Here is a 17,066-nt window from a genome sequence, read left to right on the forward strand (position 1 = left end):
TCTGGTTGAGCCTGAGAAGCCTTCTTGCCAGACCAAGGGCAGGATTTCTGGGAAGAACCTAAGGAAGGAGCCAGCAACTGCTTAGAGCTAGAACTGTCCATCATGAGTAGGCTTGCAGAGCTGTGGGGAATGTTAGTGCTCAACAACCAAACTGTGTTTAATGATCTTTATTCACTCAACAGTTTTCATGTGTGGATATGTGTAGATGTGCTATGTGTATGCACTGAGCCAGGTAATTGGAAACCATGAAGAGACATGTTACCACTGGAAATCTTATGTAGGACACAGAGCCCAGTAAGTTGGCAGTAGTGATACGGTGCTGAGAAACCCCCCAAAGGGGCAAGCAAAGGGAGTTCTGGGATTACATGGAAGACAAAATTACTAAAGAAAAGATTATTTGTTAAAGAAAAAATTATTCATGACATTTGGTAAAAATGGTAAGGAAGACTTTGTTCAAGGGGGGCTACTGCAGTGGTGTTCTGTAATAGGAGAGAGAGATTGGGCTCGACTCTGAGTGAAGAAATTAAAAAAAAGGAAATTTATAGCCATGAGCTGGGTGTGGGTCAGTGGATAGAAGTTCACTAAGAGGAAACATCAGGAGTAAGGGGGGTTCTGGCTTACCTGACGTAATGGATTCTTACTGAAGACAGACCAGTGTGATCAGACTTCAGATGGAGGATAGTGGAGAATGAGGAAACTGATTAGATATCGATGGTGATTAGAAATTGAGGATGGGGATTCTGGCTAAACGTACTTAGCAGGATTCATGCAGAGACAAGCATGGAAGTCCACAAGTTGAGGCCACAAAAGAGCTCAGAAGAGCCTGCCTGAGTGGAGTTTGGTCAAGCAGAGGATCTTTGTCAATACCTATCCCAGTCCCAGCTGGAAAGGAGCAGAAATTTAGCTGAAAGCTAAGTAAGCACTGAAAAGTGAATAGGATTCATCCAGGTGAAGCATGGGAGTGGGGGGAGCAAGGTGTCAGGGGGCCTTTGGGAAGCGAAAGAGGAAGCATGGCTCAAAATCAGGAAGTAGGGCTTCCCTGGTGGCGCAGTGGTTGAGAGTCTGCCTGCCGATGCAGGGGACACGGGTTCAGGAGGATCCCACATGCCGCGGAGTGGCTGGGCCCGTGAGCCATGGCCGCTGAGCCTGCATGTCTGGAGCCTGTGCTCCACAACGGGAGAGGCCACAGCAGTAAGAGGCCCGTGTACCGCAAAAAAAAAAAAAAAAAATTCAGGAAGTAAGAGAGGGCATGACAGTTCTAGGAACTGCAAGAAACTTGGTCCAGTTTGTGCTCAGAGGGAGAGGTGGGAAGTAGCAAGAGATGGCACCAGGTTAGCTGCCCTCAGAGCTTGGACTTCATCCTGGAGCCAATGCGGGCTCTATCGTTGGGTTTTCCTTCCAAAGGAGGAAATGATCAGAACCTCTCACAGGGCTGTCTTGGGTGCATAGTGCCACAGCTGCCAACAACAAAAAAGATGCCGGCTCCTTGAGAACATCTGAGTCCATCAACACCTGATCATCTTACAGGCTGGTCCAAAGGAAGCACTTTGGCCATCTTTTTCTGGCTATAAAAACAGAGTCTTGGTGTCCTGATATTACTAAAACCCTCATAAATTGAGATGTATTTTGGACTTCAGAGCATGTCAAAAATCACATAATGTTTCTAGACTAATTCTAGTTCAGTAGACTCATGTTAGTGGCACCTGAGAATTACCTGGGAAATTTTGAAAGAAATGTTGATGCCGGGGCCACCCTCAAAGATTCTGGTTCAATTGACTGGGGTGGAGCTGGGCATTGGCAGTTTTTAAAGATCCCCACATGGTCCCTGTGCAGTCAGATGTTTTATTTTTCTCTATTTGCCCATTTATTCAATGCAGTTGGGTTTTGTTCCCTGTGCCCTGGAAGCACATTTTTGGAATGGAAATGCTGCAGGAAAAAAAGCAGGTGGCTACAGGCTCCAGGGTCCTGGCCCATCTCCCCTCATTGCCCCTCCCCATGAAATGCCATCCATCAGGAGCACTGAGCAACAGTCCCTAAATACTTCCCGAGGTGCTGCCGTGTTTAGTTCCTTCCACACTGAGACAGCAAATCCTTAACTCAGAGTCCCTGGGTTGTTTCTTGAAGCAATTAACAGCTGCCCCGTGTTAATTCCAAGTCAATAGCCCCTCGAGGCTGCTGCTCTTACAGCTGTCGGCTTCTGGCCTCCACAGCACATTTTGAAAGTAACTTGATGGGGCAGTGAGACTCTGCCCCTTCTGCACTCCCTGGGAAGGCCTTCACCAGGCTTCCTGGGGGGGGACACCAAGTGCCCCAGGGACTCGGCAAGCCAGCAGGGGGCTCCACCCACCTCTTTCGTGTCAGATGACAACTTGGGAGACTGGCAGAACCAACTCCCCTCTGCAGAGACAGCCCCTAGAGATATTCATGAAGCTTTCGTTTGTTTGTTTTGGCTTTTCTGGAATTCCTTTTTCTGTTTGTTTTGAGATGGCTGTATTATTCCTTCATGTAAAAACCCCTCCTTCAACTCAGTCTGTGGTTTCTATCACAGAGCCACACGATTTCTGACATCTTACCTGTGCTGCTTCCTCCAGCTCCCTGTGGACAGAATGAGACTCGAGAGGATGGTAAAATAATCCAACTGCCTCCCTGCAAGACAGGAGCCTGGATCGTGCCGGCCATCATGGCCTGCTACCTCCTAGTGGCAAACATCCTGCTGGTCAACCTCCTCATCGCTGTCTTTAAGTAAGAGGGTCCTTCTTCAGAGCCCTTGGAATGAAGTAGGGAGACTGAGGCAGGAGCGGGGCATGACGCTCCAGAAAGCAGGGGTTTTCCTCACTTGATTCTCTCTGGTCTGTATTTCAGCAATACATTTTTTGAGGTAAAATCAATATCCAACCAAGTATGGAAGTTTCAGAGGTATCAGCTCATCATGACTTTCCATGAAAGGCCTGTTCTGCCCCCACCTCTGATCATATTCAGCCACATGACCATGATATTCCAGCACCTGTGTTGCCGATGGAGAAAACACGAGAGTGACCCAGATGAAAGGGACTATGGCCTGAGTAAGCTTTGAGTGACAACCCCCCGCAACTGCAGAGCAGAAATCCCCACCACGTCTATAGGTGGTCGTGCAGGACCACTGGGCACCTGGGTCCTCCTGCTTCCTGCCCACAGCTCCAAAGACTTGGGAGGGATGGGAGGGTATGCATGATGAGAAATGGTGCTGGAAGGGAGACAGGAGAGGCTTAAAGCGAGCACTCTTAGCCTCACACCTTTCTTAGTGAGAGAAAACCAGGCTCCAGCAGGGCTGTTTTAGCGCCTTCATAGGTTCTAAGCTTCTTACTTTACAGACATCCCACCACAAGATATATCAACCATGTTAATATGCTCCCAATGCTGCAGTATATATAATTTAAGCATCCTGACATGAGTTGAGTTGTAGGTGACTAAGTTTGATTTTCCATGGTCATTTTTGGATCTATCATGTTTTTAGGTCTTAAACATTTCCCAAGCCTTAAGGGTTATGCCTATATGGCTTCATGAGGAAACCAGTCCTGCTTTCCATGATTCCAAGGACAAAAAAAAAAGACCCTCCACCAACCACCTTCTAGCCCAGTGTTTCTGGAAGGAGATTAGATTGACATTGGGGTGGAATAATTCTTCATTATATAGGATTGTTCCACATATTGCAGGAGATTTAGCACATCAGGCCTCCACACATTGAATACTAATAGCTCCTGCAGATTCCTAAATATCCCCTGGGTACCACCCACAGTTAAGAACCATTGGGAATCCAGCCCCCATACAAGCAACCTACCGTGGTTTCTCAAAGTGTGTCAGATAGACCACCTACACTAAATCTACTGAACCAGAGCCTCTAGGATTGTGGCCCAAGAATTACCTCCAGGTGATCACTAGTGCAACTAAAGTTTGAAACCAAAGCCACTTAATAATCAACTGCTTCTCTAAGTCTGAAGCTTTTAACAACTTCTCTGACACAGCAATGCCTGACTTCTTTCGAGACATTAAAATTGGAAAGTTGGAGAGGGGTTAAGAATTCCAGAATTCACTATTTCCATTTGAAACACCCATTTAGGCAAGTAGAAAGCTCAGGGGGAGAAAAGGTTCAGATTTCCACTGGGCTCTTTCTACCACTGAATCAGTTATGAATTTGTTTACCAGCTATAAATAGAAAACCAGACTAACAGTAACACAAATATGTAACGTTTTACTTTTCTCACACAACAAAAAGTGAAAAGGTAAATAAATAGCCCAGAGCTCAACAATGACTCACTGAGGTCAAAGACCCCAAGTCAGCTATTCCTTGTCACACTGTCTTGTCTCATGGTAGCAAAATAGCTGCTGCACTTCCAGTCATCACATTCATGTTCAGGGCAGAAAGAAGCATGAAGGGGAAAAAAGGTAGAAAGAAGCAGCCACATACTTATAGTTTATCAGGAAAGCAAAATCTCTTCTCAATACACAACCCTTTCCTGCAGCAGGTTTTTTTTGTTCCTTGAGCCAAACTGGGTCTCATGGTTGTTGCTAGCTTGAACGGACACTGGAAATGTGTATTTGGCCTTCCAGTCTCAGTTGTGGGAAGAGGGAAAAGGGAACTTGGGTTGCAAAGGGCTTTTAGTAAGGTGAATGAACAATGTCTGTCTGCCACACTCCTCAGCCCAGAAGTTGAGTTTTTAAGAAACCTCCATTCTCTGCATAGCTTCCCTTTCCTTTATTTAGCTAATTTTTGTCCTTAAAATATATATAATTCTAACCGGTCTCTGCAGTAAACCAGGTGTACTCAGGTGAGCTTCAGAGACCCATAATGAATCTAACACAGAGAAAGAGGACAGTGACACAAGTTGCCAGATTTGGATTTAGTTTGAGACTCAGTGAAGAATCTGGGCCCCATTCCCTAACCTTGAGTTAGATTAGGAATGTCATTTGACCCACAAGTCAGGTGCCATCGCTTTTACTTCTCTGCCTCATATCTCTCATTTCTTTTCCACAGAGCTCTTCATAACTGATGATGAGCTCAAGAAAGTACATGATTTTGAAGAGCAGTGCATAGAGGAATATTTCAGAGAAAAGGATGACCGATTCAACTCGTCCAATGATGAGAGGATACGAGTGACTTCAGAAAGGTGTGTTCCCATGGGTACATGCCTCCTGGGGTTGTTTTATACCATGGCATGCCTTATCAATTGATTTTCTTTGCAGGGCCACAAAAAAACAGAGACCCTGTTGTGCTTATTTTTATTGTCCAAGAAATCATCGAGCTTATGAGAGAACAGAATGTTGTCTGAAATGTCTGTAGATCAAAGTCCCAGACTTATAGACCCTAGACTTCTCCAGCAGGCAGTAGTAGCCGCCTTCCTAGACACTAGAGATTGTTGAGTCCAGGACAGGGCAAGAGTTGCTGGCTCAGACCAGAAATTGGAAAGTTCTGACTCAGACATAAACCAAGAGAGACCCAGCCCAACTCAAGGCTCTCCATCAAGTTTGTGTTTCATGTAGATCACTGAGCATCTTCTCCAGAGGTGAGGATGGTCCTAGTGCCTGGCTTATATAGGTGCCCAATACCTTCTGAATAAACAATAGCAAGAGACTTGTGAATTAGATAGAATAATGGTTGAGGGTTTTTTTTTTTTTCAATTGTTTTGTTTTTTCTTCTTATAGAACAAGATAAAAGCAAAGAAATAAAGGCAGATTTTTTACTTACTTACTATATAATTTTAGATCTCATTGGCCAAATAGTTTTGTAGACCAGTAGGGCTGTAAGAAAAAAAATCTTAAAATGAAGAGAAGCGAATCCTTTAAGGTTAATAAATCTAAGTTTATGTAAATGAACTTACATTTTCTTATTTTCCCCATTTTGCTGTAGACTAATACAAACTTCATTCCAGGCTGGCGCTCAAAACCCAGCATTTAGGAACTACTCTTCTAAAGAGCACCCCAAGTGTTACAAAGCATTAGTGTAACTTTAAATTTTAAGCACTTTCAATACAAAGATGGCAGAAGCAAATTATAAATAATGGGAAAAGGATGATATACTCATGACTTCAGATGATATATGACTCAGACTTCTAAGTTTTGAGTCAGTTGCCTCTAGTTTTCATGAAATGACATTTTATCTGCTTACCCATGTCATACATTTTCTCTAGTGGCTCTGTAGAAATTACACAAATGGCATTTTTCTGTCACTGGCCCTTTATTTCTTTAAAGAATGCAGTCTATATAAGTGAGTATATACACATATGCTATTGAGTGATTGTATCCATAGGTACTCAGCCAATATTAATAAAGTTTAAAGCCATGCACAGATTTTATACACATCTGTCATTGCAAAATAGAGCATTTTATGATGATATGGTACGAAGCAATTTTCCAGCAAACAGAGGAAGGAGCTGCAAATCTAAAGATCTCTCTCATGCTGAGGCCTTGAAAAAGCTATTTATTAATGGACATATAGCCATGTGGTTCCCAGAAAATTGTGCCCTGTGGACACATTGTCCATTGCTCAGACATATTTCCAAAGCATATGTTTGAAATGCTTTTTGGATTCAGAAAACCACAGACCTGGGAGGAAAGAAAGGTAGGGGAAGGAGTGTTAAGATGCAAGGAAGTCTTTGTCTTTCTTTCTGGGGAACTAGAATGAGAGTTACAGACACCAGGGCATGTAAACTGTGACCTTGTCACCAATTCCTTTTGGATGGAAACATAAAGGAGCTATATAGCACCTCCAACTGAGGCTCTCACCCCACACCTACAAACGCTTCCAGGAGACTTCTTCCCCAAGGCCCTATTCTTCTGTGGGTGGTTACAGAGCCCCAACCTTCAGAGCATGACCAAGATGAACAATTCCCAGAAATCAGGACAGCGTGCAGGCCCACCCTCCCTGTGTCCCAGGCGTTAGCTGATCTCCTGGAGTAACACTGGCCTAGAGGACCAGGACGAGTTCTCGGCCAAGCCCAGGTGCCAGAGAAGTGAACTTAAACCCGGGCCTCATTCTGCTTCTGTTGCTTCTGTCTGTGTTTATTTGAGGTTTTGCTTTTGTTGTTGGTGGTGGTAGTTTTGGTTTGTTTTGCATTTGTAAATGTACCCAAAAATAACATCTTTAAACACTAGGATTATACTCAGCACAATAGAAGCACCACGAGGTGCATAAGGGAATCAACCAAGGGAAGAGTGGGTCCATGTTACCAATCTCACACATTCTCTAGGCCATGTCCTTTCTAAGTGGAGTGGCATGTGAAATCACCTGTCCTGTTGTACATTAGCTAGCTAGCTAGATGGATAGATAGGTGGATAGAGTGATAAATAGATAAATATGTATAAACACACATTTGAATACATATGTTAAATTTACATAAGTTAACTGTGCACATTCTATATAGTAAATAAAATATTTTATAATTTTCTCTTCATATTAGATAACCTCAATACAGAGATTTGAAATCAGAAAAATTAAGAGCTGGTTCTTTGCTCTACTAAAAACTTGGGAAAAGGGTTTTTTCACATAGTGAGCCCCATGCTTCTCCCCCTGCTACTACCTTTAAAATACAATTTATTTATACATGTTCTATTTGCATGAATCTTTTTAGAAATCCAAAGATACTTCCATAATTGTCTATTTAAATGGATCATTATTAAATCATATTTTTGTCACCAAATGGTATGTATAGGGTTCAATACAATATTCAGGAGATCATTAACACCTTGGAGGAACTTGATCCTGAAAAATCCTTGACTTTCCCATTTTTATATAGCAATGACCATGATGTATCTAAAGCAATACAGTTCCAGAATATAATGAGCTAATTGATTGTAACCAGTGCCCTCACTTATTTGGGACAATATCTAGCTGGTGATAATTATATTAAAATAACCAAATTTCTAAGCTATTAAGCAACATTGGTGACTGGCTTCTTTTCTGAGGATTTTTTGACTATTGGCTGAAGATAACCAATCCTTGGAGTTTGTTCCATCAAATTCTGTGCTCATCATCCTTTAACTAGTTCAGTTCTGTTTCAGTACATGCATACTGGACCTTTACTGTAAGGGCAATAAGGCAGGGCCCTGTCCTCAGAAAACACAGTCTCATTGAGTTCCAGTGTACACCAAGGCAGGAACAACCAGAAACATCTAACTCAGTGTTGTCAAACTTTAGAAGGCCTGAAAATCATCTGGAAGGCTTGTTACTACATAGGTTGCTGGGCATCCGTCCCCACTCTGGGTTTCTGATTCACTATGTCTAAGGTGGGGCCTGAGAATTTGCATTTCTAACAAGTTCCCAGGTGATGCTGATGCTGGTTCTGGACCACACTTTGGGGACCACGAATAGAATACGATGGACAAGATAAAAGTTAAAGTAGGAGAGGACGGTGCAAAATTATTCACTGTGGAACATACAAAATTCAGCACCTTACATTCACAATAAGTTCGGGAGGTCAGTGAATACAGATTACTTGTACCCAAAGCAGTGTTTCTCCCCCACACCTGACCAACAGCACTTTGACAAGCAGGTACTGAACAGGGCCTGGGTTAGGGGTGGGGATATAAGGACTTTGCTTTGAAAGAATGCATAGTCGTTACACTCAGCCTCTATTTGAGCACCTCCTAGAAAGAGGAGAAATTGCCTTAGATACCAGCCTTATGAATAAATACAGAAAAAAATTAAGTTCATTTCTCTCTGAGAAAGTATTTTACATAGGTGAAGATCACTATCATCTCCCCACTTTGCTTTGTCTTTTCTAAACTAAATATCCCAAGATCTTTTAACCACTTACCATGCATACAGCAGGTCTCCCACTACCCTGCTCACTTTCTCAGTATGCACTTTAAATTGTCAACGTCACCCTTTAAATGTGCTCTCTAAATGGAACTTAATTCTGTGTTTTAGTTAGAGCCTAGATTCAATTCCTTTATTCATTCATTTACTGTTTTTGTCATCTGCTATATGCTAGGCTAATAATCATAGAGTACAATAGAACAAGCAGTTCTTTTCATGTTACAAGAGAAAGAACACAGTATAATGGAAAGATTTTAATACTAATTCTGCAGTAACTAGCTGTGTGACCTTGAACAAGTTACTTAACTCCTCTGAACCTATGTCCCCATCTGTAAAATGAAGTATTAATACCTAACTGTAGAATCTTAAAAGTTATTGAGATAACATATATGAGATATTATGCTTTCAGTAACTGGTAGTTATTGTTTGATCCATACATTTTATTTGCTATGAGATTGCATTACAATCATAGCAGCCAAGTCACGTCTTTGGTTCAGAGCGAGACTACAGTTAATTAAAACCAGGGCTTTTTCACGTGAGCTAATTCAAATATCCTCAAACCTCTTCTTGTGAAATGTTTGTTTTCAACCTAAAATCAAGACTTAACATTCATCGCTGTGAAATTTTTCTTTAAGTTGTTCCCCCTTTGGCTCATTATTCTCGCATTTTAAGGACAATTTTGGATCCTGATTTTATCATCAGTCTATTAATTTTTCATCCTATTCTTTTTCTATCATTGTTTGCTTGCTAAGCATACCTACTATGCCTTCAACATAATCCACCAAAATGTCACCAGCACAGATCAGGCGAACCAAGACAGAACTAAGATATTGCATGACTCCAAAAACTACCTCTCATCATGACATCGGCCCATCGGTTAATCAGCCAGCCAGGTGTCCATATTTCTCTAGTCACTCCAGTGTGTCAACCTCCCTGCCAAAATCACAATGTACTTCGTCAAAAGTATTATACATCTGTCTCTCTCTATTAGTCTAGACTATCAAAAGAGAGACAAGATTAACATTGAGCCCATGTAGTTGCGTGTTAACTAATCCTATCTCTTTAAAGTACTCAAAAGATACCATCTGCTTAATTACCTGCGACTAAGCCATTCAGTAATGCTGCCTACAATTGATGTCAAACTCCCATAATTCCTAGAATCCAGGAATGTTGAATGTCAGGAAAAAACATTTCCTATCTGCAGTCTCCTGGAATTTCTTTTCTTTTTTTTTTTTTATTAATTTGTTTATTTTGGCTACGTTGGGTCTTCGTTGCTGCACGCGGGCTTTCTCTAGTTGCTGTGAGCAGGGGTCTACTCTTCATTGCAGTTTGCAGGTTTCTCATTGCAGTGGCTTCTCTTGTTATGGAGCATGGGCTCTAGGCGCACAGGCTTTAGTAGTTGTAGCACGCGGTCTCAGTAGTTGTGGCTTGCGGGCTCTAGAGTGCAGCCTCAGTAGTTGTGGCCCACGGGCTTAGTTGCTCCACGGCATGTGGCATTTTCCCAGACCAGGGCTCGAACCCATGTCCCCTGAATTGGCAGGTGGATTCTTAACCACTGCACCACCAGGGAAGTCCCTGGCATTTCTTTTTACTTCCCTTTGGTTTTTAAGGGTCACGTACATTTTCTGTTGATCAGAGATGGAAGTTCTTTTCTGGTTCCTTTAACTCATTTAAAGCAGAATTTGCAAACTGATTGCTCATGGGCAGCATCTGCCCACAGAGGGCTGTTGTGTTGAGCTTGCAATGATTGTTAAAATTCACTCCAAATGCCTTTGGACTGCGTGTGCTCTCTGCTGACACAGACTCCTTGCCTCTGTTCTCTTACGCCTTGCCTGCTTCACCTACTCACTTGATCTACCCTTCTATAGGCATTTGATTCTCAGACCCCTAACTTAGAGCTTCCAGTTTATCCTCACCATCACCCCACCCGCAGGGCCGCACCTGTCAGAAGTTTCAGTTTGAATTTTCTCCTTGACAGTAACAATTGGAGCAACTGGGATATACATTATTCCTTGCTGTCATCTTTTAATCTACTGGATATACATTATTCCTTGCTGTCATCTTTTAATCTAACATTATCTTTCCCAAACCAATGGGCTCTATGCCCTTTTTTCACTTCACCTGGATCTAAAACGTATTAGACAATGACTATTAATAGCATATACAACTTATAATTTTTCATAACAAAGAGAGAGGAATAACTTAGGATATATGAAATTTATAAATAATCCAAAAAATAATGTAAGCCAAAAAAAATGAACTTCACCCACTTGCCACCATGACTTTTTCTAAAACTGATCTTTGATATCTCCATTGATAGAACCAAATTTAAACTTTTCTCCCTTTTTTTGGTCCCAGAGTTAGTGAGAAGGTTAACTGGCCCAAAGGGAAGGGTAGGTGACCCTAAAGGACTTAAATAATTCACAAATTAGGTATCAGTCTGTGGATAAGCAAGAGTTCGCTTTAGCTGCTCTGCATCATTGCCTTTGATCTGAAAACGTGTGTCAGTATACCCTCCCCGCTGCCCCCCTCCGCCCCGCAAGAGTCTCCACAGTTGGGCTCATGTGTTCTGGGATTGTTTTTGCTCTTCATCCTACACCCATTCTACTGCTGGCACTCCAGGGAATATTTGAAATTTAGAGCAGGCATGGTCTGCCAGTTCTCTTTTTCCTTTTACCATATTTCCTTTAACTACATTTTGAGGTTATCAGAAAAGAAGATGAATTTCTAGAAGGTAATACAATAATCCTTAAGAAATTACATATTGAAGTTGAAATTTTCTGTGCCACCAGAATCTTCTTTTGAATGCCCTTTTCCTTATCACATTGGCTGTTAGAGGCTGGTTGTTTTACTACCTGGTTTTTGTTTGTTTGTTTCACCAGCCTATTGTGTCCTCTCTAATGGGCTCCTGGCTGTCACTTTCTTGGCCTCCTGGGAACAGGAGCCACCTCACATCTTTCCAGGGTTCTGCTGGGTCCCTATTGTGATTGCCTTGTGAGTTATTCTGAAATAAGCCATGCAAGGTCTGGAGAGTTGAAAGAAGGAAAGAAAAATAAAGTGTTCCTTCATACAACATCTTCCTTTCCACAGTTCCTTTTTCTTTTCTTACTTAGTCACTTCCCATATCTATCTCCTTAAGAATTCTTACTGATCCTTAAGTTCTTATAATTCTTATCTCCATTTTATCTCCTGATTTATTTGACCAGAGTCAGCTCCTAGAAACTGCAATCATGACTTGAAACTCTTGGTTTGTTCCTCAGACCTATTTTTATCTGTGATGCATGCCCATTTGCAAATAACTTTTCAAGAATTCTTTTTTAAAGATTAAGAGAAGTACTCTATTTATGGAACAAGCATATGTAAACTTGACTCTAGGAACGTTTATTCTTTTATAACTCCTACATTAAACCCCTATCAGTTATATCCGTGCTCTAATTGATGATATAATTAGGTGGTTAAACACATCTAGAATTCTGAAAGGAAATGGATCAAACAGTCCTTTTTTTTTTTCTTTTTTTAAATTCAAATCTTACATTCCAAAGCACCTCAGAGCCCACAGGAGAATTAAGATTTGGTGAAGAATAGCTCCTTGGCTCTGTTCTAGCAGGCTTTCCTCCCCTACTTCCATCCCCGGGAGCCATGCTTCTTTATCTTTGCTCTTGAGGCTCTACTGGGCACCTCCTTGCTTTCCTGGACGACCCTCTTCCTCCTTGTACCTCCCCTCTCTTCCTCCCATCCTCTTGGGCTCCTTAGTTTCTGGGTTCCGTTTATTCCCCACAACCAAGTCCTTAGTCTTCAATTGCCTCTTGGTGCCTTAGCTTGGCCTCTCACCTGCTAGTTTTCTCTGCAGTATTGGATCTTGGTGCTAAAGCGAGGTGGGATGCAGGGAGGGGAGGGTCCCCACAGTGCAGGGAGATAGCTCACCATGCTCAAACTAATGATCGCACGCAGTTATGCTCAGAGAGCATCTTTATCTCTTTCCATACCGACCTTGTATACACCAGGCTCCAGGAAAGGGCAGGAGAGGGAGGAAGAAAACTACACTGCCTTTTGTTACTCTGCCAACACTAGAAAGCTAGGTGGACCCAGTACCTAGGGTATACCAAACAAAACTCCTCATTCTATAGAAATGTACCATCTGTCCTTCTCCTGACTTTAATGAAGAAGTATTTTTGTCCACTTACACAAAGCTTATTGAATTACAAAAAAAAATGAAATTGTAATACTTGAAAACTCCATGGGCTAGATGGTGAAGAAGTGAATTGTAAGTCTGTAAGACACACAAACTTATTATTGTAAGTAATTTGTTTCTCAAGCTATGTTTATACCACAAAACAAAGTGAAACAGAGGAAAGTTGAATTTTCCTTCTGAATCATCTGTGTTAGCTGGATGAATAGCATTGTGTTTGCCAGACACAGAATTGCTTGATTTATAAGTCTGCTGGAAATACACCTGGACATGATGGCAGAGTGTGCCTGGACCCCGGGAGGCTCTGGATTGGCTATGGAGCAGCAGGAAGGAGCAAAAGAAAAAAATGTTCCCAAAGCAGGGCTCTCGAGAGCAGTCCAGAACCTTGGACCAGTGAAGGGAAGCTGAGAGGTAAAAGAGCAGAGTAGGTAGAGTGAGTTGGGAGGTTGTTGCTAAGAGAGGCAGAAATGGGCCCCAAGGCTACAGCAGCAGAGGAGGAGGCTTTTAAAAGGCCTCAGGTTCCTCAGTGAGGGGGACCACATGCCTCACATTTCATTCTGGCACTGAAACGTACAGTCTTCTCTGATAGAGGCACTGCTACTGTCAACCCACCATCGCCATCACTACCACCACTACACCAGCTGGAGGGACCCAGCTCTGATGCCCACCGCTCTTCATAAAGCATGCAGCCATGTTCCTTTTAAGGGTCAGCAGTCAGTGATTAGCTGTGCATATTGGAAGTATTGGAAAAGTATCTTTATGCCCCCCAAGAAAGTTGTGAATGGATCTTATTTAGATTCTCCAAAAGATTTGCCTTTGGGCATCTAAAAGTGAAAGTTTGAGCTCAAACCAAAACTTGGCTTTGGTTTGTCCTTTCCAAGTTAATCTGAGCAGGTGAAAATATGGCACAATTTTATTTTAAATGTGTGGTCTCTGTCTTTATAAATAAATGGCCAGGCAACCTATTGGACAGTTGAAATCAAGTTCATCACGGTGATTGACTCAGTGACCCTTTATTGACACCTGGCGTGTATTGGGCTGGCAACACAGAAATGGGAACAGGAATATGAGACAGGTCACACACCTAAGAATTTCCAGTGGGGAGGGTCAAGACCTGGAGAAATAACTGTAATATAAAGCATCTGTGATCAGCTACCCAGAGAGACAGAGACAGAGGAGTAGGACTATTTATTTATTGATAGCCACTCCAGAGTAATTTACCATAAATTACTCTATGTAATCTTGGCTGAATTTCTTGATGTTTGATTTTCCTTTATTAATGAAAGGATTCGGTTAAATTAGATCAGCTCCAGGTGACCCAGTGACAGTACTATATCAGTTCCTTTGGAGGCACTACATTCTAAAAGGATTGTTTTGAATAACAACAACAGCAAAAGATTATTATATAAATGCAAAATAAACATAATCCCAGTCCATAGAATACAAATTTAAATGTACACTGCAGTAAGAATAGCTACATTCTGCAATTCTACTACAAAAGTCTGGGTAAAGTTATCGAAATGTAACATTCTCATTTTGTTTGTGACTGATAAGCCAACACCCTAATACTTATTTAGGTCATTGAACCCTGCCCCAAGCCACAGCGAAGCCAGGAGGGTGGGAAAAGGTGGGACTTTGGCCCACTTTACTTCAAGAACTACTACTCAACTTTGGTGTTTATTTATTGGGATTGAGCATTAATTTTCACTGAGGGAAAAGGGGTTTAGTAGCTAAAAACAGCTGGATTCAATAATCTCTAAAGCCTCTTCCAGCTCCAGAAGGTGGAGATTCTGTCATTCTCAGTGACAGGGTCACTGCCATCCTCTCGTCCCCACCCCCCTAGTTTCCCTCCAGTGGGACAGCGAGGGCACCGAGTCCGGGCGCAACTCTGATCCCCTCTGTGCTCTCCAGCCTCCCGCAGAGAAACCAGCCCCAAGTGACTGGCTCTCTTTTCCCTCCCAGGGTGGAGAACATGTCCATGCGGCTGGAGGAAGTCAACGAGAGGGAACACTGCATGAGGGCCTCGCTCCAGACCGTGGACATCCGGCTGGCGCAGCTCGAGGACCTCATCGGGCGCATGGCTACAGCCCTGGAGCGCCTGACGGGTCTGGAGCGGGCCGAGTCCAACAAAATCCGTTCGCGGACCTCCTCAGACTGCACAGACGCAGCCTACATTGTCCGCCAGAGCAGCTTCAACAGCCAGGAGGGGAACACCTTCAAGCTCCAAGAGAGTATAGATCCTGCAGGTGAGGAGACCTTGTCCCCAACTTCTCCAACCCTAATGCCCCGTATGCGAAGCCATTCTTTCTATTCAGTCAGTATGAAAGACAAAGGTGGGATAGAAAAGTTGGAGAGTCTTCTTAAAGAAAGGTCCCTGAGCCTACACCGGGCTACTAGTTCCCACTCTGTAGCAAAAGAATCCAAAGCTCCTGCAGCCCCTGCAAACACCTTGGCCATTGTTCCTGATTCCAGGAGACCGTCTTCATGTATAGACATCTATGTCTCTGCCATGGATGAGCTCCACTGTGATGTAGACCCTCTGGACAATTCCATGAACATCCTTGGGCTGGGAGAGCCAAGCTTTTCGGCTCCAGTATCTTCCACAGCTCCTTCAAGTAGTGCCTATGCAACTGTTGCACCCACAGACGGACCTCCAAGCCGGAACACTGATTTCGAGGACATCACCTCCATGGACACTAAATCTTTTTCTTCAGACTATACCCACCACCCAGAATGCCAAAACCTGTGGGACACTGACCCTCCAATGTACCACACCATCGAGCGTTCCAAAAGTAGCCGCTACCTAGCCACCACCCCCTTCCTTCTAGAAGAGGCCCCCATCGTGAAATCTCACAGCTTTATGTTTTCTCCTTTGAGGAGCTATTATGCCAACATTGGGGTGCCTGTGAAAACAGCAGAATACACAAGTATTACAGACTGTATTGACACAAGGTGTGTCAATGCCCCTCAAGTGATTGCTGACAGAGCCACCTTCCCAGGAGATCTTGGAAGAAAAGTGGAGGACTCATCATGCTGCCATCCCGAACGAGAAGCAGAACTGAGTCACCCCAGCTCTGACAGTGAGGAGAATGAGGCCAAGGGCCGGAGAGCCACCATTGCAATACGCCCCCAGGAGGGTGATAATTCAGACAGAACACTGTCCAACAACATCACAGTTCCCAAGCTAGAGCGTGCCAGCAGCTACTCAGCAGAGGAGCCAAGTGTGCCATATGCACACACCAGGAAGAGCTTCTCCATCAGTGACAAGCTCGACAGGCAGCGGAACGCAGCAAGCCTGAGAAATCCCTTCCAGAGGAGTAAGTCCTCCAAGCCAGAGGGCCGAGGGGACAGTCTGTCCATGAGGAGACTCTCCAGAACATCCGCTTTCCACAGCTTTGAAAGCAAACACAACTAAACCTTCCAGTAAGCTTTGCAGGAGGCTCAAGAATCCAGCCCTAAAATTCTCCCCAAAATTCACCTGTTCCCGTTTCTTGAAACTTATCTGCTTTATCCTTAGCTGAGCAAAACAAATATTGCTTTGGGAGGTGTTAATTCAAAGGTGACTTCTGGGCAGAGATCAAGAAAGCATTTGTTCTGGCCCAGTGCCAAACATGGGATTTAAGTCATGTTCACACTTGATGGACAGGGAGGGGAAAGAGGGAGAAGAAGGGTTGAGATGAATGTGTATCACTAGTCACTTCAGAAAGCCATGAGTTCTGGGAATGAATGGGGCTTCAAGCACTGTCCGTGCCAGGAGTCATCTTTCCATTTCTGACCGTTATCAAGAGTTTTAGGATGCAGGGCTAAATTGCAAAAATAAAATAGAATAGCCAGCATACAAATGAGATATTCTAAACTTTCAATTCTGTTTTCTTTTCACATTGGCTCCATCACTGGTGACTGATGAAGAGCATCCTTTTTATTCAGTATAAGCCGGCAGCAAGCAGTTCTACCTAACGTCCCACATCCTTCTCATGCCAACACTTCTGTAATTGATCATTATAAAGAAAAACCAAGGTAACAGTCATAGTTCACCTGTCTCTTATATATTCGTTTCTGGTGCCACAACTTTTATCTTTTTTGAAG

General features: G+C 43.1%; 1 protein-coding gene across 10 annotated transcripts in view; it reads left to right on the forward strand.

The window, feature by feature from the left end:
* Positions 1–16,595, forward strand: part of TRPM3 (transient receptor potential cation channel subfamily M member 3) — a 783,705-nt gene extending 767,110 nt beyond the window's left edge. For all 10 annotated transcript variants that reach the window (XM_024738980.1, XM_024738984.1, XM_024738979.1 and 7 more), the window contains 4 exons: positions 2,592–2,742; positions 2,863–3,062; positions 5,012–5,144; positions 14,943–16,595. In XM_024738980.1, coding sequence (XP_024594748.1) covers positions 2,592–2,742; positions 2,863–3,062; positions 5,012–5,144; positions 14,943–16,395 — 1,937 coding nt within the window. In that variant the 3' untranslated portion in view covers positions 16,396–16,595. The remainder of the gene's footprint in view (positions 1–2,591; positions 2,743–2,862; positions 3,063–5,011; positions 5,145–14,942) is intronic.
* Positions 16,596–17,066: the final 471 nt, after the last annotated feature.

The sequence above is a fragment of the Neophocaena asiaeorientalis genome, unplaced genomic scaffold, assembly GCF_003031525.2.
Source record: "Neophocaena asiaeorientalis asiaeorientalis breed wild unplaced genomic scaffold, Neophocaena_asiaeorientalis_V1.1 scaffold249, whole genome shotgun sequence".
NCBI classification, from domain to species: Eukaryota; Metazoa; Chordata; class Mammalia; order Artiodactyla; family Phocoenidae; genus Neophocaena; species Neophocaena asiaeorientalis.